Raw genomic sequence first — 27930 nt, forward strand, 5'->3', positions numbered from 1 at the left:
ATTTGACCTTTGACCTTCTGTACCCTCAGTGTATTAACTGTATTATAAATTCCTCAAGGCATCTTTTAAAAATGTGGGATAAATTCATCTGCATATATGACTAAAGCTTTTTCATTTTAACCATCTCATCTCCTCATGGAGGGAGCTACATTGTTTAAATTCAAGGATGCTGTCATCAGACTGGGGACTGCTGTAGGGGCTGCAGCCCCCCCTGTTGGCCACAGGGAACTATAGTGGAAAGCTCATCTTTCCTTTTTACAGTACCTGTAATGAAACTCATTCTAACAGTTTCTGTTTAAGCGCATGTGGGCACATTATTCTGTTGTGGTTCAACTGTGAAAAATATGTTACATTCAAGGCATAATCATATGAATGGTTTTACTTAAGTGTATTTACATAACTGCCTGCCTTCACCTCAGCTAAAAGTTTCGAGGAGCAGCTCAGCAAAACAAAATAAAAAAAATACCAGGATCACGTTTATGCCGCAATATGAACTTTAGAGAGGAGCAATAATGTTTGCAAGTAAAACAGTCAAATCAAAAATAACTAAAGGACAAAAAACAGCATGGAACTAGAGCTCACCTTTTATTTATTTAAGGCACTGAGGTGGTATTAAACTACAGATGGTGACTGTATGTCATGACAAATAAAAACGCGCACTGTCACGCACAGTATTTGAAACTCTGCACGTAACCGACAACAACAGGTTTGAGGAAAGTCCTACATGGTTCACAAACTGACCAAATACCTTTGTCAACCCAGCTGTATTAAGTCTTCCCCCACACCTGCCTTCTGCTGCCCCGTTCTCCTCATCACCACTGTCTCCAGCTCCTGGATCTGAGTCTGTTTGCTGGTTTCCTCTTTGTGGTGTAAATCAGATCCACTTTTACAAGCTGATATTGCTGAATGAGATCCATTTTCTTAGGTCCTTGAGGTGCCTAAAGATACAGAAAATTGGCATGTCTGATTAATCTTCATAAACAGCATGAGCTTCTGTTCGGTTCTGGTCATCTTTTATGCCAGTAACCAGAATTGGATGGATTTGTCTTTTTTACCAGTTTGGGCAAGCTAATGATTATTCACAATGTTTATGTTAACAATGGATTTAATGACCTTGTGTAATGTGAAATTGGTTGTTTGTAATGACTTATCAATGCATTAATACTACATTACAGTTCCCATCAGCTCTTTGGGGAGTTTTAGTCAAAGTCAAGTCAAAGTCAATGTCAGCTTTATTGTCAATTCTGCAGTATGTACAGGACAAACAGAGAATCGAAATTGCGTTACTCTTCAACCCTTTGTGACAGGACATATATTAAAAAAAGAGATAAATAAAAACTGTACAATCTAAATAAAAACTGTACAAACTAAGTAAGTAAAAACTGTACAATCTAAACAATGAAACATTGAGAATGTAATAGTGCAAATGTAAACGGTAGTGCAAAAAGAATTAGCTTAGCAACTGGTGGTGAATAAAGTGACTGTGTGTTGTTTTCCTGAGGGGAGGGGTTCAGGGGTTTTAGCATCTTTCATCTCATTATTTTGGTTTTGACAGCATGTAACACCAACGTTTTGGTTCACTCTCAAAAGCACAAATTACAGCAGCAGCAGGCAGCTGCCTTTAAGGAAGCTCCTGTAAACCCACTGTACATTCTGCACAACATCAGACCAAAGACAAACAAAGTTAGCATCCAGCTGGTGAATGTGGTTGAGCATTTGGCAGCCAAAGAGCCAAATATTTCCAGCAAGAGTTGGCAGAGACCAAATAATGCTGCCCAGTGTCTGTGCATGTGTAAATGAGCACAGTTTGCTAACGAGTTGGCCATATATCAGATTTTATATAGTGATGGTGCAGTTTGTTAATATTGTGTTTATGACTCAAAATTCATTTAATACTGGTTTGCAGTCTGGCTCAGAGGCCATCTAATTATGACATGGAGCCACAGACTGTATAAAACATGGATGTAGTCTCCATCTTGGCAGTGCCTTCAGGTGGAGCTGAAGCAGACTGAATTAGGTCTGGATGTTGTCACTTAGCAGGTTGCCATCAGTCAAAGCTGCCAGGTCCAAAATTATGCATAACTTTTTTTTTTTATGATTCACAATTTATTGGTTTTTCACACAAAACAGGTATACACGTATACATGTTGTAAATGGCGACAATACAGCAATGTTGAGAATTGGATATAAAAAGTAAGCAAATACTGTACAGTGTTTGTGCTCTAGTATATAACAAAAAAAAAAGCAACAATAAGACAAAAGCAACCCAACAAGAAACAGGACAAAACAGCACAAGGACAATCAGAGAGATAAAAAAAAAAAAAATAATAATAAAAATAATATATATATATATATATATATATATAAAATAAAATAAAAATAACAAAATAAATAAAAATAATAATAAAAAAAGAAAAGAAAAAGATAAAAGAAAATAAAAGAAAATAAAAGAAAAAATAAAAAGGGGGGGGGGGGCAAAAAATACCAACAGCTCACATGATTACGTGCTCAGCGACAGTAGGTATCGTTCCCATTTCAGATTGAAGTATTCCACTCTATCTATTAGTCTATATGATAGGCCCTCCAAAGCAGCTAATTGGGCTAAGTGAGTATGCCAGAGGCTGACTGGGGGGGGTGAAGATGCCTTCCATTCTGAAATAATAAGCTTGCGCCCCAGCATCAGTGCTGCCTGAACCCACTCTGCGACATGGGGTGGGAGGTCATCAAGTAGGGACGGGTCCCCCAGAATGTACAGACTCTGGGAGAAGGGGATGTCACGTCCTATAATCTTTGTTACATTACTGTGAATTTCAAACCAAAAGTTTTGTATTCTTTGACAGCTCCAAAGCATGTGAGTTAAGGTACCTTCCCCGTTCTGGCATCTCCAGCAGTTCGGGTCTTGCTTTAACTTGACTCTGTATAACCTGGAGGGGGTCCAATAGACTCTGTTCAGAAGCTTGAATTGAATAAGCCTGGTTCTGAGTTCTCTGGACATCTTTTTCATGTTTTGTAAGATCCTGCTCCATTCCCTATCTGTAAAAGTAACCATCAGATCTCCCTCCCAAATCGATTTAAGGCCAGACACACCTTTGTCTGAGTGTTTTAAAATCATAGAGTAGAACACTGAAGCTTCATGACCTCTACCGAAAATTTTCATTATTTGTGTAAGAAAAGTTGCAGTGGGGGGAGGTGTTGAGAGAGACCCGAATGTGTGAAGCAGCAGGTGTCTGAGTTGTAAATACTTCCAAAACTGATTCTGGGGCAGATGAAATTGTGTTTTGATATCAGAAAAAGACTTGAGAGTATTCCCATTATACAGATCTCCAAGGACCAGGACTCCATTGTTGGCCCATGACTTCCAGAGAAAGGGGGATTTCCCTATGCAGAGTTTAGGGTTATTCCAGGAGGAGGAAAATTATGCATAACTTTAAGTCTTAATATAATTAAAACAAGCGAGTTATATAAGAATTCACCTCCCTTGAATTCTTATAAACAGGGCTAGAGAGACTAAAACTTTTTTTCTAGGAGCAAAGTTGGGCATTTTAAAATGGGGGTCTGTGGGGATCAGCTTGCTTTTGGCCTCAAGTGGCCATTTGAGGGACTGCAGATTTTTGGCACTTCAGCATTCATTTTTCAGCTACGGAGGTTGCAGCTTTGATGGAGTATAACAGGCTGACCAACAATAATTTGACAATCTGCTGAAAGAAATCCTCATGAGCTGCAGGGTTTTTTGACTCACACCTCCCCATTACACATAATGTCTTATTAACTGCAATAGACAGATGACAAAACCTCATATGTGAAACTATATCTTGAAACAGACTAAAGCCTCGCTCATGGATGTGCCTCTCATGCAATCATCCGGAAAACAACACTCAACAAAGAGGAACAGAGAGATTTCAGTTTCATTCATGTATACCAGCATCATCCAACTGTGTGATTTTTTTGTGAATTTTCTTCTCTGCAGGGTTATTTTGATGGACATAGTGTGTTCACAAATGGCTGCGGCAGGATACACAATGTTCAAAGCTGACATACACAACTAAGAAAACGACTTCTTATTATTATGTCAGTTTCAATTCCAAGCTTGTTTTTGTCCCTGACAATAACATTAAAATGTAATGGTCCTTCTTTTAAACGTGTAACTAAGCAACATGGGTATATTGTGATAGTGCTTAGTCCATAGGACCTTGGCAAAAAGCTCTCAGCTGTTCATAAAAGGCAATGCTAAACACAAACAAAACACACAAGTGGGTCTGATGGATGGACTTACCATGTGCAGCAAGCTGTAGAGGACCAAGGCAAGGTCTTTCATGTCCATGTCCGTGACTTTAGGTCTTATGAGCTAAAGCACATGCTGACCTGAGGTTGACACAAGGTATAGGACAAAGACTGAGAGAGAGTGAAGCAAAGGGTTGTGGAAAATGAAAGAGGACAAACAGTGATGATGCTTTTGACGAGGGATGGATAAACGAACTCAGTTAGACAAGGAAAAACACATCCAGAGTGCAGAAAGACAGAGAGCGGACGACTGGGGAGACAGAAGATGATGAACAAAATGACAGTGAGCGGCGATCCATGTGGTCCCGGGCCATGTGGCAGGGATGCTGTCTGTCTGGCTGCCTCAGACACAGTGTGGGGCGCTGTCTCCTGTGCCCCCTTCCTCCGCCCTGAAGCCCATACCAACCCCACCCTTATACCCCCTGTACTCAACCTAAAACCCCTGCCCCCTCCTTTGCCTGCATTTCTCCCCATACGCTGTCCTGCTTCTGCTCCAATACTGTGTGTGCATGTATGTGCAGCATGTGTGTGTGAGCCCCCCCTCCCCCTGTGACCTTAATTGCATCACAATGAGAGTTGTTCTGGGACCATTACGGTTCAGGATAAGAAAATGTTAAAGATGACCCATCATTACTTTTGAGGGCATGAACACAAATGAAGTCAGACTTTTCCATGTCACCTTTCACTGCAGCGCTCGTCATGATGAGCAAAATGACTCGTGGACGCAAACCACTTCATACGTTACAGACGATGGGAGAAAATGAGACTTTTATCTCATCAGGTGAGGTTATACACTGTAGTATATGAATATATGCTCAAGTACTTTGATGTTGTGTGATATTTGCCATGTGATGTGTGCCTCTGCAAATATCTTTCAATTCTGGGAGGTCAATGCGAGATGATCAAAAAGGTTGCAATGATTGAACAAATCAATTAACTAAAATTTATTCACATTCATGCCCATGAAGCTCACCTGAACAACTCTTTCCAGTCAAACACCTAAAATCCACATGAGGTCCGCTCATTCATTGAATGCCACCCTGCGCTCTTTCTGCCTATTGTGCTCCTCACAAGGGATTTTCTGCTTTGCTAAGAAATGAGTGAGAGCCAGCAGCTCTGCCAGGCTTGCTGTGTTTCTGCCCTTAAAAGAGCACTTCACCGGTTCAGCATTGCACTCCCATGACTCCCACTCCCTCTTTATTCCATGCAGTTTTCTTCCTTGTCAGAGCCTGACACCTACATTACCCACAATATAGATCCATACCACTATTCAATTATTGTTAAGTGACAGAAACTTTTTTTTTTTTTTACAGCAATTAATGATTGTTGAATTATGTCAATGAAAGAAACTTGTGACTTGAAGACTGTCAGTACTTTGGACTGTGAACTGAATACTGAACCCATGTATGTAAGCATGAGAATATTTTCACTCTGGATGTTTTTGTCTTGTTTTTTTGTTTGTTTCAGGGTGTGAATGAATTTGAGGTGGACAGGGATTTCACAGGACATTTCTATGTAAATTATTAGCATGAAGGTTACCACAATATAAAGCATTTTACTAAACTATGATCCATAATTTAAACAACAGTTGATGGCGACTGAGACAAAGTTCGACAAACTAGACTACAAAATACCATTTTATTTTGCGATCTGATCGAAGTGATTTTGTGAATAGACTGAACAGGCCGCTGAAAACTGTCTGATTCACTGCCACTTTTTGTCACATCCGCCAGCTGCATCCACCTGATTTTCTTCACTTCCCAGCTGGGAACAACTCATCTCAAATTAGTTTATTGTTTATATGACAAGAAACTGCAACATTAATATGAAAAGGACACCTCCCACATTCAGCTGACTGTGGGTGGATGAGTGCTGTTAAGTCAAACAAGCAGTCTACTACTGCTTACACCACTGTTGATAGAGATGGTGCAGGAGTTGCATCTGAGTGGAGTGTTATATATATATATACGATATTTATATATATGAACACATGAATATAGTAATGCACAAAAATAAGACTAAACAATGAAAACAAACAATCAGTGTTAGACATATGTGAACATTTCCACACCTCCCTAATCATTAACAGTCTACTTGTTGTTTGCCATCATGTGGATCCAAAAGTTGGCCTGCACGGTCCAGCCCAGGTTTTCACACTCAGAGATCTGCTGGAGGAAATGCTCCTTGGCCTCTGCTTCGCCCTGTTCCTCCTGCAGCGCCTCCCGCAGGTAGCGCATGTCCTCTGCAGCACTCAGCTCTGGGATGCCCGTGAGCAGCATGATGGAGAAAAGAGTGACCAGCAGACGAGAGTGCGAGCGCAGGGAGAGGTATGCTTGGGTGCACGTGTCCTGATGTGGGCAGGTGGGAAAGACAAGAGATGGAAAGGAGGACAAAGACAAGACGGAAAGAGAAACAATAATGTAATATGAGAAATAATATCTTACAAATATCTCTGCAGTACATTTACACACACATATGCACAGTGGATTAATTTGTCCATTGAACAGTAACTGTCCAGTCATAGCTTAGTGACTGTAACTAGGCACCAGCAGGCCTGTCAAGCTTTGCATTTCTCTACATGTTGATGTGGTGTGCACAGTCTCTAACAAGAGCGATGCTCTGTATCTCAGGAAGGGTGGAGAGCAATCATCACTTTAGCTGACTAAATCCACGGTCGTCAGCTGGAAATGAGAAGCCGGCTTTTGTTTATTTCTGTGAGTTCATCGAACACAGAGTGTTTCGAAAAATATTACAAATTTCGATGGTAAATCTGCCACCATTGTCAGCATATATGTGCAGTGTGAGAATAGAAAACTTTACAGGCTTAGCAACAGTAACTAAGGATGGTGGAGCTGGAGGGTGGAGTCTGAAATTACCACAGTCTCCTGTCATGGGCCAAAGTTTCTAAACAACAGAGCCAAGAGGAGGTGCAGAAGTCCAGTTCTCTCTCAGACCAGGTCAAGTACAACATGCTGAAAGGCTATTATGCAATTTTTGCCCAGTGACGCCGAGAAATAAACTGCTGCCAAAGTTTTTCTCACAGTTTTTTCATCGGATTTGTTAACAGTATGAAAATATAATACAACTCCAGTCTTCTCTGTTAAATAAAAGTATAACTTTAGTGTAATTACTTAAATATTGAGTAAAATTACCTTTTACACACACAAATAAACACATTTCTATCAATACACACATAATCAGGTCTTCTCACCCTGAACCTCTGAAAGTAGAGGCTGTTGCGCCCTTTGACCCTGCCCATGACATACAGGAAGTCAGGCGTGAGGACGAACGGTACACGCTCCCTGCTCACGCCCAGGAAGTGCTTCCTGTTGCCCAGGATGTGACCAAAGTCAATGTGAAACAGGTTCCCTGAGAGGCCCAGGACACACAAAAGCAAGTTTGGTTAATCAACTCATCTGGTTTCAGTGTTTCGTTCATTCATTCATCTTTTCCATCATTCCGTCTCTCAGTGTCTGAGATATAAATGATCTGTCATACTCACGAACTGACAGACTAGATTAGATTGTTTACATGTGCACAAATGCAGACAGGTTTACTGGACTAAGTTTAGGTAACAGCCAGTGTGATATGATAAGAACACGCGGTGCATACCTTGGTCTGTGATCATGATGTTGTCATTGTGTCGATCTCCTATACCCAGCACATAGGTGGCCACACAGTAACCAGCACAGGACTTCACAAATGTCTCCACAGTCTTGTAGTGCTGTAGTCAGATCACATTACAGCAGTCCAGTAACATAATTGGTAGAATTTTACAGCATGAAGTGTTCTAATGCAGCTCATATCTACACCACAGTTCTGTACATGCATGCATAATATTTTTTAGAATTAATGAATTTGAAATAAAGGAATAAATAAGTGGTTTGCAGACTTTTGGTTCAGACAATCTGGAAAAGATTGAATGTTTTTCATTGTGTGAGCACAGTCAAAAACACTTTCTCAGTGTTTGAAGGCATCACCACCTCCTCCAGACTGATGTGACCCAGACAGCACCTCCACCTTAAATAAGAAGGCCTGGATGGAGCCTTTTTTTTGCGATCTAATATTAGAAGTTAATTTGGGTCCAAATCTTTAATGAAGGCTGGGCTTGAATCTTGTCTGACTTTGCCATATTACTCACAATCTCCTGCAGTGGACATTTGGACTTGAGCCACTCAAACAGAGCATCGTTTCTGAAGGCCCCAGTGGTTCCATAATGGCTGCCCTGGACTGCAGCGATGGTTGCTGCATTCCTCACAATCTCAATCATACCTGTTGAGGAGAACGCTTTAATTCTTTATTTATTTTTGTATCACTACGACATCTTGGTTGTATCCTGGGTGCGTGTTTTATAGTGCTTGTACATTATGCATGCTTATTCTTGCCTACTGAGCTCCTTTTTATCCCCTAATTATGTTCCAACATCCTTTGCCATCCTGTAGTGACTAACAAATGAAGCACACATATCAAGGGCACTCCACCAATCAGGGGTGGCTTTCACCAGCAGCCCGCCAAAACCCACCTGGAGAAACAACACAAACTACCAGTAGCATCTAGAAAAACTAACCATTAATAAGATAACTGCTATGATAGCTGATGCTGATACCTATGTTCTGTCCTGTGGAGATGCAGCCATATGGAACGAGGTTAAGGTCCAGAGATTTCTCCTGCCAGATAGAGTCCATCACCACCAGAGTCTAAACAGGAAGATACAGAGTCAGGCGTCACTTTATCCAAAGGAGAAATACGTTCAACGTAAAGAAAAATAACATGCTTTTGTCAGAAAGATGAGTAATTAAGTAAGAAAACCCTCCTTGACCTGAATGACCAGCATGTCCTGTCTGAGGTCGTCCCCCTGTTTGAAGATTATCCCAACAGGTGTAGCAGAAGTGGGCGACGGCATGGGCGAGAACTCCAGCCACAGTGGCTTCTTCTTAGAGGCCATCACCTTGCATTTGTCGAGCTGGTCAAGAGGGGTACAAAGAGGAGTGATTTGTTTGTGTAACTGAATCTTAAAGCCCCTGAAGACATGTTTTCTCAGTCAACTGCAGCGAAGCTTCAATGACGAGGTCTTGAACACAACATTTTCTGCCAGTTGTGGTAATTTCTGTGTTTTTCTCTGTGCTGGTCTCAGTGGTTTGAAGTGGGCGGGGCTTCATTGGGAAAAGATGATGTCCCATGCCACACCCACACAGCGCTGAGGAAGCAGATCAGCTGACCTTTCGTGTCACGTTTTAAAAGGTTAACGTGAAACAGCTCTCGCAGGCAGCTGTTTGCAGCAAAAAGCTCTGATACACTACACTGTAAACTACCCAGGGGCAGTCACCACCATGTCCCCAAGCTGTCCGACGCAAGACAGGCAAGAAGCAGAGAGAAAAACCATCATGGATACCATCACCTGAATGGCCACAAGAGTGGCTGAAAGTTGCTGCTGCACCTGGAGGTGAAGTCCCAGCTCCTCTGTGTGACCTTTAACTCAAACTAAGTCATGAATGAATGAACTGGATTTTAGAAAGATATAAAGTCCTTGTTACAACAGAGCTGGTGCTATTGTTCCTCAACTTTTTTTTCAGTGAAGTTCAGTTCATCTCTAAGTGTGATTCACAGTTTTAAAAGGTGTGATGTTACATTTGAGTTTTCAATCATGCACAGGTTATGAAGAATAGCTTCGATAAAGATCTGATGGGACTAGCCTTAAAACTACAGTATAGTGCTTTAAGTTTGATTATTTGTATTGAATTAGCAAATACATTTATTTAGAAGTGCCTTTCCTCTAACATCCAATCTAAATACATCAGTCTGCATCCTTGACTGGGCATACTTCAGTCATGACTAGGTTGGTCAGTCTTATATCACTCACTGTTAAATTTTTAAAGTGCAGATATTGTATTTGCAGTTTCAACTAAAATAAAATGCTGAAGACTGAGCAGGAGGAAGAAATGGAGATGGATAGAAGAGGAGAGCAAAGTGAGGCTAAAGAGCTAAAAAAAAACAGTGAATATTGGAATTACATTCATCCAGTGGGCAAAAACTGATGAATGTTAATGTGTCTCCACGTCTACTCCATGCATCAGTAAGTCACTCTTTGCTAACATGATGGCCAAATAAACTTCACATGGTGATTATATGTCAGTGTTGCGCTTCATATATTCATTTATATTACATTTCCTATTCAACACACTTACAGTTTGCTCTCTCTCACACACACTGCACATTAGCAAAGCTTACCAGGATCCTTCCAGCTTTGATGCGGGGGTCAAAGGGCAGCAGGAATTCATTTGGTAGATTGCAGTTCATGAGAAGCTCCTGAAGCTTAAGGGGAACTAAAACAACAGCAACACAGACACACAAAGACACAATGGGGCAAATTATTTCCATGATGCACCAGGTGGCTTCTTCCAGGATAGGGGGACCCAAGAAAGAACAAAAAAACTCTTTAACATGAAAAGCCTATAAAAAGGAAAAACAATCAATGCCCCAAAATGAACTCATGACTCACTGACTAACCCATTCTTCTGTTCATCGCTGACTGATGAGCACCAGGTGTGCAGCACCACTTAATATACATAAAGAAACACAAGCAGCCACATTGGATTTCTTTGTGTATATTAAGGTCACCTCCTTTCAGCCATCCACTGACGGCGAGAAGAGTCAGTTTGTCTAGACTTCAAGCTTTGACTTGTTTATTCGAAACAAAAACATATTTTTGTATTGAAACTGTATTGAAAGTTTTTTTCTAGAAAGTCGATGCTTTCCCATCACTCATTAACAATTACATGAATTTCATGAAAGAGGCTCTGGAAATTAAATTAGCATCTGCCACCTGCCAAATACAACATAAACCCTGGCTGTGGGAGGGTAACCACAACACAAAAAGAGCCAAACAGATAAGTAACACTGAAAACAAAACGCTTTATTCTATCATTCTGTGTTAAGATATCTTTATGTCTTTAGGTGTATCCCACCTGTAGGAGAAAGGTTTTCACGGTAGAGGTTTTTAATCATTATAGCAACCTCCTGCAGGGCCTCCACAGCCTGGACCTGCCAGGTGAAGCTGTCGAGCATGGCCTGACCACAGCCCAGCAGGTAGGCTTCAAGAATGACAGCCATGCGCTGGCGGAAGTACGGACACCCTGCCACCTCACTGCGGACATACCAGAAGAAGAAGTGGCCAATTCTCTTGCTCTGCAGTGAAGGAAGTGAGGTGAGTGAGTCAGAGACAACACAGGCAAAGGCAGATCCTGATTGATCCTGACTTTTACACAAGAAAAGACGTGCAGGCGAAAGATTCAGTCAAAAGGAGGTTCCGTCTGATGAGACCATGGTTATAATGTGAGCCCGGCTGTACTGCAAATGCAGGTTCACTGAGGTCCTGTATTTTTGTTCAAAGCTGGGCCCGCCCTATAAACACGAAAGTCTGGCACTGAGTGATGAAGCTGCAAAGCCTGACCCTCACTGAGAGGTGAAGTTACACCACCTAGTTAGTTAGTTGTGTGTTTGCATTCGCCCATTAGCACTGGTCTTTCAAAGTGTGTGAGTATAACAAGAACAAACAACCTAGGTGAGATTGAACATGGCACTACCCTGTTTCCAGCTGCAGGCGGCAAGACTAGCCCACACATTTCAGACAGCGAATTCCACTAATCCAAACAGAAAATATAAATGACTTTTTTGTGCTAATCTCCTGCGGCTTTGGCAGAACAGATTGCCCTCACAGTGGAGTATTTATCTGAGTTGGAGGTCTTTCTTGGTCGCTACTATCATCAACAAGACAATAATGGACTCCAACGGTGGCAGCGGCATATCCACTAAACCTTCCAAAAGAAAAAACAAGATTCATCGACAGGCCGAGACTGAGGTTAGTGTCCTGTCCAGCATTAAGACAAAACTGGATCCTCTTGATTGGCTTCAGAGCTAAGGTCTGGTTTGGAATTTACCCACAATCACATCACATCCATCAAAAAGAAAAGAAACTGCTCCAGCTATCTATTAAAACTCTAGCTGACAGATGGAAAAATACTAAACAAACACTCCACTCTGAGGGTAATCCGACCTGTGTAAACCACAGGTGATTAGTACATAAACCAGAAAATTGAATCTATTTTTTTTCCATGTATCAGTTTGCAACAAAATGGCAAAATTATGTACCACTAGCATATATACTTACATATATTCTAATCCTAACATGGTATGATGTGTTGTGTACACTGAATGTCAGGACGCTGCGTGACTCACCCGCAGAGCTCTTTGGATCAGGTACCGAGCAAGAAAACTGTCGTGGTAAGGTTCCACTTTGAGGGTCTGTTTGAATAAACAGGGTGGAAAAACTGTTTGTTAATGTCAACAGTCTAATTTAGATGTTAATGCTGTAATGCTATAAATCTGTAGGCCTAATAACTCATCTAGAAGTTAGTACAGTTAAATTACACTAACTTAAAACTGTACTAAGGCAACAGGTGTTTTTGCACTGGATTGCAGTAGAAAAGTATGTTTACATATTTGATTATTTTCACAGTTCCTCACACACACGTGTGTATTTTGTTTTGTTTTGTTTTTTCAGATCAACAGCACAAGTTTCGCTGTGTCTGTTGCGTTATAGACACATACCTGCACCAGCTGCAGCAGATACTTCAATACATCATCATTACTCAGACCCTCCAGCCTCTGAACTGCTAGTCTCCTGACCGTCACATCAGCAAAATCCATGCTTAACAGCTCCAGGGCCACTGTTATATCCAGTTCCCCAGGATCCCAGTTTCCCAGCAGCCAGTGGACATCCTCAACCACTCTGCGGTTCATCCAATCAATATTGCGCAGGTAATGGGGCAGATTTGAGGCGTAGCGGACGCTCTCTTCCCGGAACCTTTTCAGGCAAGGCCCCCTGGTGCTGATGTTCGGCGATGGGGATCTGAGAACTACATTGTCAGTCGACGGACCATGGACAGGTTTCACACTCAGAGACAAAGAATCTGTGCTGGGTGAGGTGGAAGGAGGTGAGGAGGATGAGGAGGAGAGTGCACTAGATTTGGTCAGGTTGGGGCTGGAGGTGAGACTGTCTGAGCATTCAGAGGGGCTACAGCTATTTGGGAGAACCACAGGGAAGCTGTAGCGGTCCAGAAGGAAGCTGATCGCCATGGAGTCAGCTATGTCTGGGTTGGTAGCAGAGGACAGCTTGTCTGCCTGGTAGGTGATGGCCTCTTCGTCCGAGTCAGGGTAGGACCACATGTGTAGGGTGTAGGGGCCCTGGCTGAGGATGGACCTGCAGGAACAAACGAGTAATGGCAATTATCCACAGACAAGCTACTGTCTGTCCCAGTGACCAGTATTAGCCGATGATATGCAATTCTGTGTTGTTTCACTTCATAGTGTTACAAAGTTTGAAGCACGTGTGCTATCTCAGCTTCTGAGCACCGCACAGATTTTTTGTTTAAGATGCACGAGTCCCATCTCTTCCGCTGTGCAAAATGCACCCAAGCATTAGGAGGCTGCAGCACTCTTTTTCCTGCTATGAATGACTATGATGTTAATACGTCTGTGAACAGATAGCAACATGATAGCATCACAATGTGTAAGATTCAGTAACGAAACTTTACAGGTTTGTGGTTCAGATCAAAATAACGGTTTGATGATGGTTGTGGTCCAACCAATGAGTACTGGGGGTCAGAACATCAACATGTAGAAATAGATACATTAGGAAATTCAACCTACAAATTTCTCTTGAGTCAGCTTTGGTGACATTTCATGTTACAGCGATACCCATTTTTGACATTTCAGCACTGAGAGTACACTGATGAATACATCACAAAGTTGCAACTGATTTTAAAAATCTGACCTGTGATCGATGAGGAGAAGATTGACAAAGTAGAGCACCCTCCCCTTCCCTTTCTGCGGGTCTTTATTGGCTGCAGACGATGGCGACTTTTGGTCTTTGGTGATTGGGGAGATGTCACCACCGCATGCATTGATTGTGAAACCTAGCTTTGCTCCACGAGGCAGATCCCTGAGGAGAACTTCGAAGTCCAGCCACTCATTCCATAGGACCTCATCTGCAAAAGCCTTGGGAAGGGAGGACACTGAAGACAGCACCTTGTTACCATAGAGTATAGAGGCTTTTACGTAGACAGACTCAGGGCATTTGTTTGGAAGTTTTGGGATGTCAAAGCCAAGTAATTTGACTCTGAGTCTTCTGTTGCAGTCCCACAAGGATATCATGAAGATATCGTTCAAGTCCTTCCCTTCAAGGCAGAGATCTTCGTGGCAGGTGACCTGGCCACTGGAGGCATCAACAAGCGGCCAGTCCTCAAACTTGACAGTCTCATTGGCAAGCAGTGACACGGGGACGACAGAAAGGTGGAGGTCTTGATTGGTTTTCAGGAACTGTCGAACCCAAAGGAAATCACTGAGGGGGTAGTCTCCAGACAAAAACTCCTCCCTCCCGCAGACTTTCAAAACCACATCATCAGAAGTGTCATACTCAAGCCCCTGGTCTGCCATCACCCTTCTGAAAACCTGAAGAAGCACAGCCGGCCTTGTACTGAATCCAACATGTATGCTGAAGCTGATCTTGCTCATGTAGTGGAGGGTGACGGGGAGCTTTCTGTTTAGCTGGTCCTGTAGGTCGTTTGGAATAGGGGCACATGTTATCCAAGGCTCCGTGGCATACAACAGGTCATCCCGTTTCCTTAGCTCTTGTCTTCTCGGAGACGCCAGTTTTCTGCGGGTGAATGTGAGCTCACCGAGTCTGTCTGACGCTTCTTTCTCCAGGTCATGTCCAATCAGATAAGCCAGACACTGCTGCTGTTTCTTCTTCTCCTCTGAATCAACCGCCACCAGTGGTTTTGCCACTATACGTGCCAATGGATGCCCTGTGTCGTCACCTGACCATGGAATGTCTAACGTCCTGATGACCTGACAGTCATCGTAGGCCTCATGCCATTCTTCCCCCCTGGCATATAGCAGAGTGTATTTCTCCGGATCCAGTATTGCTAGCGGGTCTGGATGGCAGTTTTGTTCCTGGGCCTGAAGGTATAGAGACGAATGTTTGATAAATGTTGATGGTTGCAGCTAGATCACACATTCAAACTAGACTAAAAGTCTGCAGCAATACTAGATGCTCTGTGAGGTGAAATATTTAGGATTAACTTTACTGTCAGCATGCAAACATGCTTACAGTGACAATGCTGACATTCCTGATGTCTAGCAGGTTTAGATGTTCACCATCTTAGTTTAATGTTGTGTCACTTTGCTAACATGTAGATTGTTAAACCTACAGCTGAGCCTGATGGGAATGTCTTTAGTTTTGCAGGTGTTTAGTGAGAAACTAGAGTTCATTCAACAAAAGAAACTTTTCACTCATTGAATAAAAAATACAGTTCATCCTGAGGGGGACATGCTAGTATCAACCAAACCCATTCAATAGCTAGAGACATTTCACAAGAAACGCAAATGTCAACCTCATGCAGGCACCTCAGTCATTAGGATTCAACCAGTGGGAACTATGAATATCTGGACCACATCTCAAGAAAACTCTGTTAGTTGTGGTGACATTTGGACCAAAGTGGTGGACATTGCCACTCTTAGAGCCACTCCACTCACTAACTTGTCTTCTCCATTTCCACCACCAACACCGCCATCACTAGCACCACCTGAACAAAATGTCAATATTCTGTATGTGATTTAGTAGATTTTCAAGTTGCAAAGCCTTTATCTACAAAATGCTCTAGAATGTACTACCAGCTGTAAATGTGTACATAAGAATACATAAAACCCTCAGAAAGAGAATTTAAAAAAGCAGACTTTAAACCATCTTCTGAACGGCAGACCATCCAGTGGGAGCTTGCCTACCTGCATGCAGATGCGTATCCGCAGCTGGTAGACGCTGCACTGTGCAGGGAGGATGACTGACACTGGCTCACAGTCCATATGGACATTGTAATCCTCATCACCAGACGCCTGCGGAGGACCAGGCCAAGGCTTAAACTCACAGATAAACTTCACGTTGTCCTCATCGCAGCTGTGAGCCAGCATCCCAGACAGACACTGTGGAGCGGCAGGTTGATTCAGGAGCAATGCTGGATCCATCGATACTTCGGGAGAGCAAAACCTGAACTTGGTTATTTATCTATTTCTGCAGTATGACCCACAGGCGGTTAACGTGGCACTCCAGATGTAGTGCGCTCGCAAAGCAAATCATTAAGAAAACTCAAGAGAACTCGTCTCCCAGCAGGTGATGCTTTAAGATCCTGAGGACGACTGTGCGTGACTCTGTACCTGTTTGACTGTGTAAAACTGTATGTTCCCTTTTTTTTTAACTGCTCAGCTTCCTCATTCCTTTATACCACAGTTCTCAAACACAGGTGTAGGCGCAAATACTAACTAGAATTTACTGACATTGTTAAGGAGCTGACTTCCTTCTTCCCTTTTTACACTGAGATGACAAATTACAGTTACCTCTTCTGGCATTTTTGCAGGTGATGCTTCACAATTGGCCTGGATAAATGGTACTTTACGCAATGAAATGTGTTTCCCATTCCCCAACATTTGTGACCAGCAGTCACAACACACTAAACCTGTTTGGGCTGTTTGGCTTGCTATTCCGTGAAGTCGCTGCACAATGGAATGTGGGTGTACCTTAAATTCACCTACAGTATCTTTTAATAGAAGGTGCAATTAGTGATATTTTTCTGAGCAGAACAGCCATACCGTGTTAGTGGGCATTTTCAAGTGGTGCTTATGAATGCACAAAACTTTATTCTTTCTTCTTTCGCTGATGTAATTATAGGGCTGTGGCATAACCACCAAGCTCTCTGTACATGCAAGCTCCACCATTAACAATATCAAGCACTTAAGAAAAGGTTATGGAAAGAGCTTGGTTTTAAATGTTGGTTAAGTGAACACATTGTGTTTCATGCATCACGTCATGGTTCAATTTTGAACATTTTAACTGAGACCACGTTTCCCTGATCTTAACTGTAGTGCCTAACTGTGAGGAAGTTTAATCATGCCTTAGTTGCTGTGAGCAGATAATGCATCGCAAGGGTGGTTACTGTAGGAGAGGCAGTGTTACTGGAGGTTTTATACTGTGCAACATGTCATAGAAGTATAGCTGAGAAGAGGAAGTACTGTAGTTCTCCTTTGAATTATTCTGCTGTAAAAACAGACCTTGTACTGGCCTATTTCTGTACACCTGCCTTTCACCTGTGGGTATTTCTGTAATGGCCAATGACCAAAGAAAAACGTAAGGTCCCTGAGGTGGGTGGGAGTACACAGCATGCAATTTGACAAAAAAAAACAAGGCTTGTACATGAGTCTTGTAAATTACTTTTGGAACACAGTGGCTGACTGTGCATCACTCTCTGTCGATGAGCGACTCACGGTCTGTACAACCAACACTTTTACAACGAATCACTTAATCCACAGATGACTGTATCCACACAGTCCTGGAGAGGAGACCATTACACATATAACTGTACAGATCTCTTGCATCTATACAGAATCGCCCGAAACCACCAACTTGAAGTTTGTTTTTGATTACATGTGTCAAATTCAGTTGAAGGCTAAAGACATATTGGATTGCGATGTGTGTGTGTGTGTGTGTGTGTGTGTGTGTGTGTGTGTGTGTGTGTGTGTGTGTGTTTTCAGATCTAGATCAGGTCTAAACTAACATTAATGACAACATTGATGTTTACTGTGGGAAATGGTCCCTTTGAGTTCAAACATTGACACTTGCATAAGACATTTGGATTCCTATCCACTGTGTCCCATCTTACTAGCTCATTTTTATTTTTAAGGTGGAGGTAAAGTATATACAGTGGTGTTCATACTGTAGGGTTCACTGTTCTGTCCTCCAGCTTGAATGTTAACATGATCTTGATTTCTTCTGCTTCTCGGTGGGCAACACATTTGCTCCAGAATGACAAACAAACAAGATGCACCATGTAAATAAGCGAGCTTTAGAGGAGCTGGTGAATGGATTTTGTTACCTTTGGATAGAGCCAGACGAACTGCCTCCACCTGTTCCAGTCTTGAGTTAGTTGGCTATCAGACAGAAAAGACATGAGAGTGGTGTCAATCCATTCATCTAACTCTGAGCGAGAAAGAGGAAATGTTTATTTCCTTAATGTTCGAAATTCTTTTAACATTCATCTACATCATATGGACCCACCATATGTACAGTATAAAATACAGAACAAACAATAAAACAGCTCAACAGAGGCATTTTAAATGTTTAAAACTGCCACATTGAATACAGACAGACATCATAAAAATCTCCTGCACATTAAGCACTTGAAGTTTGCTGTATATAACAGCGTGTATACGAAAGTCACCTCTGTGTGTTTGGATTAATCTGGCTTTTGTTTGAGTGACAGCTCTGGCATAAATCCTGAGCAGGCGTAACATCAACAGCTGTGTCACTGAACAAAGAGACTAAACAAAAGGTTTTAGAGACTGCACTGTCACAGCACAAGTTGTTTTTACATGTCTGTTTATGTACAGATTGAACAAATGAGATATGATATGTTAATTAGTTAGAGACAGGCTAGTTGTTTACCCTGTTCCCCAGTCTTTATGCTAAGCTAGGCGAGTGACTTTCCAGTTCTAGCTCTGTAATTAACACAAAGGGAACAGTGCCATTGAATTGAACATTGTTTAAACAGGCCTACATCTTTAAATTGCACTTTGATTAAGCAGTTTCAGGGGTCATGGTGGCACTTCCATAAATCTGTCCCACCCTCTGTTGCTGAGTACTGAGGAGACTAAAATAGCTGTGTTCAAAGCCACAAAGGGTGCAGGGCTGAGGTATAGGGAAATATAGGCAGAAAAATACATAAAAATAAAATACATTTGTTATGGGTTTCCCTGTTAATAGTTAATGATAACTGCCTATTTTAAAACATTATATATTTCACATTTAAGAGACAACAATTCAAAACACACAAAATATGATAAACAGTATCATCTAAGGCAGCATACACAAGCCGTCTTAAGGCTTTTTACAGCATTGATTGAAAACACTGCAGCATTAGGCTACATGATGAAAAATGTCACTGTAAACAGACACTATAACTGAACAGGCCTTAACTCTTCACATTTCTTTCTGATTACAGCTGCTCATGCCTTGGTGGATGACAGACTGTACATCAAAACAGGTGGAATGACAATAAAAATGTCCACTTCATGGCTTTCATGGGATGCAGATTGCAACAGTTTGTGCAGTAACAGTAGTTTTTGCTGTGCATATTCAGAACATTGTTTTGTCCCAGCCTAAATGACATTTCCTGCATGTTTTTTTAGGTTGTGGTAATTTGGTTGAGCACAACTTTAAGAATGAGGACCATATTCTACAGCTTTCCGAGGCACATTCAACCACATGTCACGGCTTTCAGTCATAAAACAAGTATTTGAATCACAATCTGAATATGGTGGACCCACCTTATTTGGTCTATGATCATTTGTTTATTTGTATTTTTTTTTTTTATTTGATCTTATTTGATGTATCTAGTTTAATTATAATTTCATTTAATTTTAAGTTTTGGCCTTTGTATTCACTTGTGACAGTAGAGGCACAGACAAGAAACGTAGCCAAGAAACTGAGGGAAAAGAGGGATATTTGTGATGGAACTGTTCCATTACAGAGTGTCGGCAAACCTGGGTGGCACTGCATCACATTTTCTCCACTGAAAGGGCATCGCATAGAGCACATTAACACATTTCCTTGCCCCACAGGGACATCCAACAGGGCACTTCTGCTGCACCAGTGCAGCAGAAGTCATATTGTCTGTCATATTTTCTTCAAGTAAGGCGGACTTGCCACACAAGTGAATAATGCGAATCAAAATGTGCCAAATCATATGCTTCCTAAATGTATCACAGCCAGCACAATCAGCTGTTGGCCTCTGGCCATACACACAATTCTTTCTACGTTTTCTGTCGTTGTATTGAAGCACTGTGGCTGATGCTCGTGTTCTGACCAATGAGAGCTCTTACTTCTGTGTGTGTGCACATAGACACATCGGAAATACTCCATGCTTAACACACACATCAACTGTTTTTAAACCCTTCATATGAACAATTTTAATATATTTCCGTGTAGTTTGCCTTTCAATCTGTATAGAACAAAAACATCTTCCTGAAAAAAACATAATTTTAACACTGTCATGTTGTAATTGTAACTGCATTGTATTGCTTTTTGCATTCCATCTTTTCTGGATTTAAACTACACAGAAACATGATTAAATATACTCTTAACAGTTGTGTTTGGTTCAGTATTTTACAGAACACTGTGAAATAAACACTGCTTCACTGTTTTTTAAATGAACACTTTTTTTGATGTCATGACTTTACAGCACTTCACTGTAAATTTCATGGATCATTTGACAGTGTACTTGTATCACTGTGCATTCTTTTTAAAAACGTCATAATGTAAAGCTCCTTGCCTTATAAAATGTGCTATATAAATACATCCCTTTGTCTGTAAAACACCTCATTGGCCACTACTGAGCTCAGCCTTCGCAGCCCCGAGCTCCTTTCTGACGCACGTTTCCAGTCCCTGTCCTCTCCTCTGCGCGCAAAGGCGCCATCCTCCACTCCATCCTCCACTCCATCCTCCACTCCATCCACCACCGGAACGGTCTGAGCAGCGCCTGCCTCATCTCCACGTTCCTCAGGCCGTACACCAGCGGGTTGATGCACGGTGGCACTAAAAGCAGTGTCAGCAGAGACATGTGGAGCACGGCCGCCGTGGGGAGCGGTCTGGCCACGGTCCTCTCAACCTCCCACAGCGCGTCCGAGGCGACTTTGAGCAGCAGCGGCAGCAGCTGCAGGAACAGCATCCCGCAGTAGAACAGCACAGTCTTGCGCGCTGCCGTGTTGACCGCGTTGAACGGGATCATCGCGTTGCGCGCGTGCTGGTACATCCTCAGGTAGGAGAAGGCGTAGACCAGCAGGCACAGCAGCAGAGTGGTGGAGCCAGTGACTTTGCGAAAGACGGCCGGGGCGCGGGGGAAACCCATGTGTTGTTCCACTGTGTCCGGCTCGCACAGCAGCCCTCTGATGACCTGCTCGTCCTTTTGCTCTCTTCCCGTGTGAAGCAACGCCATGTTGACGGTGCTGATGGAGAGGGAGTAGACCCAAATCAGGGTCAGGGCAAGCCGCAGACGCACCTGAGTGAGGACGACCATGTAGTGGATGGCGTGGCACACGTACAAGTAGCGCTCCAGAGCCATGCACGTGATGGTGAGGAGGCTGGAGAAAATGCTGGTCGTCCCCACGAAGTACTGGACGTAGCACCACACGCTAAACGCCATCGTCCGGCGTTGGACTAGTGAGTGAATGACCGCCGGGGCGAAGGTGAGAGTCTGTATGAGGTCGCTCAAAATCAGATTCTTAAAGAAAGCGACGCGCGGCTCCCAGGAGAGGTCCTCGGACCGTCCGAGTCCGAACAGGGTAAGCCCGTTAACCAGAAGAGAGAAAAGAGTCAGCGACACAAACATCCATGTCAGCGCCGGGACTGTCTGTCCATTTGGCAGCACAGACAGAAAGAGGCAGGCGGCGGAGTCAGTGCGGTTCTCCGCGCTGAACCGGTCGCACTGCGGGGTCAGGTTGCGTGCAGCCACGAGTGTCGTTGACATGTTGTTCGGAGCCTGTGCTGGTCTCACCTCTTGCAGTTGTGACAGGTCAACATCTTCCAGGATTTCTGCCGACTTATAACCTGACCTGACAGCGCCGCCCCCGCCCCCACGCACCGCAGATGTGTGGGGGAGCCACTGCGCATCTGGAGTGCTCCACAACGCGCCTTTACGCACCTGTAGAATATGCTGTTGCGACATAACATGCTGCTGGGGGTAATTATATCATTAGATATCATGTCTGAGGGAACGAGCCTCGATCTATGAGCATTCTTGTGTGGCCATCTAAAAGAAAATCTATGGAAAATGTAATTGATTTAATTTTTTCTTCAAATTTCAGACTTCATTCTCTCACTGACGGTTGGATCCAGAAATCGAGTCACCTTTCTTTTGTCATTAAATCATCATTAATCGGAAATGTTTTGGGAGAAAAAACACTGTTAAATATTTTTCCCTCAGTGCAACTCAACAGCATTTTTTTCTTGAGGATGTGAATTGTTATTGGACAACAAGTGACTCGGTACACATGATGTGGGTTCAGTTTCAATCCTGCTATGAACTGCTAGACACCACAGTTATTTATGAGGGTAGTTTGACATAAATCTAGCACTGGCCAAGCAGGAGGCTTTACCAAACTCATCTTCATGTGCCAATGCTGCAAATCTGCGACTGAGTGAGCTTCTGAGAAGAGGAGCTTGACTGAGCTGAGGTAAGAAAGTTTGATAAGTTAGCAAACAGGTAAAACAAGAGACTGAACATATGTTAGGTCATTGCTCCTAAGCTGACTCTGCCGACCCAGAGGCCGGAGAGGTGTTAGTGCCTCGCCATTATTAAAGCCTAATGTTTATAACATTAATGTGACCGAGAAATTATTTTGTGAAATAAACTGCTTTATCTATTTATGTCACTGATTGTTATAGTATGTAGTCAAAATACGTACCCCTGTGCAAAGGTGTGTGTGTGTGTGTGTGTGTGGGGGGGGGGGGGGGGGGGGGGGGGTACACTGTAAAGAAAGATATACCATATTTACTCAATAAATTTGAGGCAACAGATTGCACGCAATATTATTAATTAAATATTATCAGATTTGTAATTGAGTAAATTTTAATTAAATGAGACCCTTTGGAGTTAACCATTTAATATGAGTAGATTTAATTAAAATACAAAAAGGCAATAATTAAAACCTAAACAAAAATATTGAGTATATATCAAAAAGAGAAATGTCTAAATTAGTAAAAAGTATTAATAAAACATAATTAAATTCTACATACAAGTACCATGTAATTGAGTAATAATGAAATCACATGCATATGGTGTATTGTAGGGCTGGTTGGTATATCAATATTTGCATCTCTTTATTGTCAACATATATGTACACTGATGACATCCAGTCTAGCAAGAAATTAAATTTTAAACAATTATAGCCTACATTCTAGATGTGAGAGTTACTCCAAAAACAAACCTTGTTAATTTAACTTTATTTCAATATTTCATATTTTAAATGAATTGCAAAACCTAATTGTTGTACACTTGAACACATAATTACTATCATATAATAAGCGATTGACTAAATGTTTACTGAGTTTTATGCAAAGGTAGAACAAACAAACAGATCACAGCAGCATGTCCTGACACGCCCCCTACCCCACCCCCACCACACACACACACACACACACACACCACACGAAGTTCGCTAAACTTTTAAACTATCAACCCTGCATATGCTGGACATAAAACGAATGGTACCACATTGCTCCTCACATATTGTCAGAAGAATTTTATTGACGCAACCGTGATGTTAGCTCGCCGACCTGATTCGACTTTTCGCGGCTGGCGGGAGATTATGAATTAAGAGTAACAGTAAACCTCAATAAAATTGAAGCCCTAAAACGTAACACTGACTTAATGCGTTTTCGAGGTAACTTAACGTGATGACAAAACAGCGAAAGAACAGAGATAAGTGATAACGTTACCTGCGTGGTAAACGGTCCAACACAACGCGGAAGTTAAGTTAACGGAAGTGCAGCAAGTAGAGTTTGGAAATAAAAGCTCGATATACTTAGCGCGATAATCCTGATCATTTCTCGATATGGAAAAGTGTCTGATCGCAACACAAACCCCAACATGATTATCGGCAGGATTTAATAAGTACATGCCGAGGACATATGAATAACACTAACGCAACATGGGCAACACCATATCGGAATAATAACCGACATCTTTCAAAGTAAAAGCTTGTGCTTTTATCAGCAATACGAACGTTTCCATTTTGGAAGCGAAACACTATCACAATACTAGCCTATATTAACATAGTTAACATAGTTAGCTAACAGAAGCCGGCTTTCTGCTGCTGAGTTTCTCTCTCTCTGTGTGCTATGCTCTGCTCATGTTGTATTATAATTCAGCATGCACCATAGACATGTATTGACTTCACCATCCCAGTACAGACAAAATAAGTTTACTTACCACAGTTAACCAGATTACATAGATGAGTAAAGTGGAGGAGGGTAACTGCCCATCTGCATGTTTTGCCTGCCAAATTCAAAAAGCGCGGTTAACAGGAAGTGCTTTTCAATTAAAAATTGACAGGTTCAATTAAGTTGGATTTATTCAATTTTCTCTCCGTTTAGAATTGCATGAACAGAAAGCTTATATTTAATTAATCCAAAATACGCTGGTTTTATTCAAGACATTTTTATTTGAATTTTACTTAAATAATCACGACAAAATCAAGGACACATTAATATTGAATATACTTTACCAAATTCATCAGTTAAAACCTACATGACCACAGAATCATTTATTACAGTGTAAGGGCAAACACTGCACAGGGGGGAAAGGACATTAAGGAGTGATGTGTGTTGGACATTGAGGAGAGCGGGCCACTAGAAGGGACAGTGAGGAAAGGGGCTGAAGAAGGGCAGAGAGAGCCATAGGAGGAGCGAAGGAGGGGTCAGGATGGAGGGATAGAGGGCTGTAGAGGGAGGAGTGATGGCATACCTCCAGCCTTATATAGGGTATGTTTGTCTAGGAGGTGCAGCTGCTCCCCCAGGGGTTGTCCAGGAATAGAAGGAGGTAGAAGAGGGGAAGGTGTAAAGAGAAGGAAAAGAAGGAAGACAAAGGACATGAGGAAAAGAAGACAAGGGATTTCCTCTTGGTCTTTGTTCTTCGTCTGCAAACCGACAGCACTTCACCCTTCCACACTCTCACCCAACTGGAGGAGGAGCGCTTGTGGAAAATCTTGAGTCGGGCAGAGCATCAGCTGACGCTGTCAGTCAGCCGTCAGGCAGGCACTCAGTGAGGGTGGTGACATAAGTCGGATGGAAGCTGAACTCGTACTGTGAGCCACAGGGGAACGATGACTGAGAGGGGTGGAGGAGGTCAACGCAGAAAGAGGAGATGGTGTGGATCAAAGCAGGGAACAGTGGACGGGTGGCGCGATCAGAGGAGTTCTGACTAGAGTGGCAGGAAAAAGAGTGGAGAAAAGGTGGAGTCTGATGGATGTAATGGAGGAGGTGGAAGGAAAATTGAGTGGATGTACTAGATGTACTCACAGACAAGACATGGCCCAAAGATGTATGCACTTTTAAAGAAGTCTAGAATCACCAGTGTATTGGCTCCATCCAAACAAAGCACAAAAACAGAATCGTTTTCTAACAACAAGCCTCTCCTACTACATCGTATCTCATTATGGACAGTAATAGACAGAGGGTTCATCCAATCACCTGCCAAGTATTCTTTGAAAGAGCCCTTTTCCAAACAGTAGCCAAAGAAGATCATCATATGGGCCTGTGTAACAAATCATTTTTCACGTCAGGTTAGAGATATTTGGGCACAAAGATAAGAAGTGCAGCTTTCACCTAGCGCGACTTATGTGGTTATGTAGCATATGTAGTTATGTGCATTATTGCAAATGTCAGTGATTTTGAATGAGCTTTTGTACCTCTGGAACCAGGAAGTGGAATTTATGTTTTTTACAAAATTCTGTTGCAATTCTGTCCCATTGATGTTGCTTATCAGAGTATATCTGAGCTGCCTTCGCCTTGTAGAACTGACAGTGAAGTAGAAGGAGAGACTGTGGTTGACCAACGGCTCAATATTCGCTTTAATCAAGGTAAGTTAGTAGCCAGAGTGCTGCTTTATACGCTCACTAAGAACTTTGCAGGTGGAATCAAGAATTTGTTGTTTTACGGCAACATTTAGGTCATGATCATAAGAAAACTCCCTCAGCACTAAAGATGTACTCAATCTGTCATGTCTTTTAAAAGTGGCCCCAAATTTTCCTCCGTTTTTTTTCTGTTGCCTTTTGATAGTGAGCTTTGTGTCTTATTAATTGAGTGTCTTGCATAAGCCCAGACGCCTGATAGAACTTGTGAGTGACCACAGCGGCTGTTGTTTCCATGCCAATGAGACAGTACTCCAGGCATAAACAGATTACCAGTGAAAGAACTGACTGCAGAGCCTAACTGCTTAAAATTCCAGCGTGTACACCGAGATCAGCAGAGATTCCTGGATTGACTCGTCTGTCAGCTGACTTGATTGTCTGAAGCAGAGCGGCGGGGCTGTGCATTTGATATTAGATTTTATCGGACAAATCAACTCATTATTTGTTCATATTAATAATGCATTTGTTTTGTAGCCATGTTAGCAGTGTGGTTCTGGGGATGGCAGCGTCAAAGACTACTGAATGGATTGCCATGAACTTTGGTGATCCTTTCACTTTTCATCTGGCATCATCGGTCAAAACTGTATTTTGTTTTTTGACAAAATACCAGCAAAACTGGTATTCTTAACAGCACAGCTGTAGGTTACTTTAGGTTTGGTGCTAATCAGCAAATGTTAGCATGCTAACACACTAAACTCAGATAGTGAGCATTGCAATCAATACCTGCTTAATATCAGTGTATTAGCAGTGTGCATGTTAGCTAAGTGTAGAGAGTGGCTAACATGGCTGTAGACTGTAGTTTCACACTGTTGGAGCTATTTATTGTTTTTGTTTTGCTTTTTATTATTTCGTTTAAGGACAAATCGCCACTACACACAGCATGAATGCAGAATAGCTGTGTTCACATCTCTGCTGCAGTTGCTTCATTTGCCACAAAAGAGGTGAAATCACAAAGTCACCTCCAGGTTATGATCTGTTCCACTTTACTTTCAATATTCTAAGACAAATCAGCTCCACTGCAGCACTCGCTATTAGAAACTGAAGTTTTTGTGACTTCATAAGTTGAACAATTACTTTGTGAGCACAGAAAAAAACTGTGGCTCCCGTGTAAAAGTACATGCACTGAAGCACAGGCACTTATGTCATCATGACTTGGTTTCATGCATAAAAATAAAATTCAACAATGCTCTCTTAAGTTTTTTCTTTTTTTTTTCTAAATTTTTAGCTGAACTCTCTAAAATTCAGTGACATGCCCAGAACATGGGCCCTGATGGTGCTGGCTACCCATGAAATCTGCCTGACCACCCCAAGTGCCACCCCATTATCCTAAAGTATGACTGGCTATCTGCCCAGTAAGAGGCGGGACATTGGTACGATTTCTTTCTGATGATTTTTTAAAAAAGTATGGAAGCTTTTATTATATATATTATATATTAGTATGGTGCCACTTGTGTTGTGATTGGAAGGACGATTTATCTTTTCAATAAAAATCTTAAACACAGGCCATGATTCTATTGGCCTGTGTTTATATTGCCACGGTGAAAAACTGTAAGATACTGTAATATTGTTAATTAAGGCAGATAAATGGTAAATTAGTGCTATTCTGGTGTGTGTGCGCACTCATACATGTGCGTGCGTGTGCATGTACTTCATGCCATCCCTGCATAATTCAGTGCACCACCTGAACCAGCCCAGTCAAAACAGTCCGGATACGCCACTGTCAGAACTGTGTAAAAAGTTTTACAGGCTCTGCTCCAGTCTGTCCTGCCGCTATTACAGACATGACTGAGCTGACCACGGCCAATCAACTCTTAACCTCTGAAGGTCTTTGGCTTATGGGAAATGGGGTTCGTTAAA

General features: G+C 42.2%; 1 protein-coding gene across 3 annotated transcripts; it reads right to left on the bottom strand.

The window, feature by feature from the left end:
- Positions 1–5210: 5210 nt before the first annotated feature.
- On the bottom strand, positions 5211–23901 carry si:rp71-17i16.5 (phosphatidylinositol 4,5-bisphosphate 3-kinase catalytic subunit gamma isoform). 3 transcript variants are annotated; one of them, XM_041945046.1, is made up of 14 exons: positions 23882–23901; positions 18264–18318; positions 16126–16233; positions 14114–15300; positions 12889–13540; positions 12517–12582; positions 11247–11466; positions 10510–10604; positions 9101–9244; positions 8888–8978; positions 8423–8553; positions 7894–8005; positions 7493–7650; positions 5211–6629 (listed from the first exon to the last, which is right to left on the bottom strand). In XM_041945046.1, the coding sequence occupies exons 3-14, from the start codon at positions 16201–16203 to the stop codon at positions 6372–6374; spliced, it is 3192 nt and encodes a 1063-aa protein (XP_041800980.1). In that variant the 5' UTR covers positions 16204–16233; positions 18264–18318; positions 23882–23901; the 3' UTR covers positions 5211–6371. The 3 variants fall into 3 exon arrangements, with proteins under 3 accessions (XP_041800980.1, XP_041800979.1, XP_041800978.1); XM_041945045.1 differs by having other exon boundaries at positions 16126–16367; positions 23882–23898; XM_041945044.1 differs by lacking the exons at positions 18264–18318; positions 23882–23901 and having other exon boundaries at positions 16126–17481.
- Between the last annotated feature and the right edge of the window lie 4029 nt (positions 23902–27930).

This window comes from Chelmon rostratus, chromosome 10 (assembly GCF_017976325.1).
Source record: "Chelmon rostratus isolate fCheRos1 chromosome 10, fCheRos1.pri, whole genome shotgun sequence".
In the NCBI taxonomy this organism is placed as follows: domain Eukaryota; kingdom Metazoa; phylum Chordata; class Actinopteri; order Chaetodontiformes; family Chaetodontidae; genus Chelmon; species Chelmon rostratus.

Coding starts and splice junctions, on each gene's coding strand:
- si:rp71-17i16.5 (XM_041945045.1), bottom strand. CDS start 16,362: ATGGATCCAGCATTGCTCCTGAATCAACCTGCCGCTCCACAGTGTCTG. Junction 8,554..8,887: donor CTCCACAGGACAGAACATAG/GTATCAGCATCA, acceptor TCTCCTCAACAG/GTATGATTGAGATTGTGAGG. Junction 6,630..7,492: donor TCTACTTTCAGAGGTTCAGG/GTGAGAAGACCT, acceptor TGCCCACATCAG/GACACGTGCACCCAAGCATA.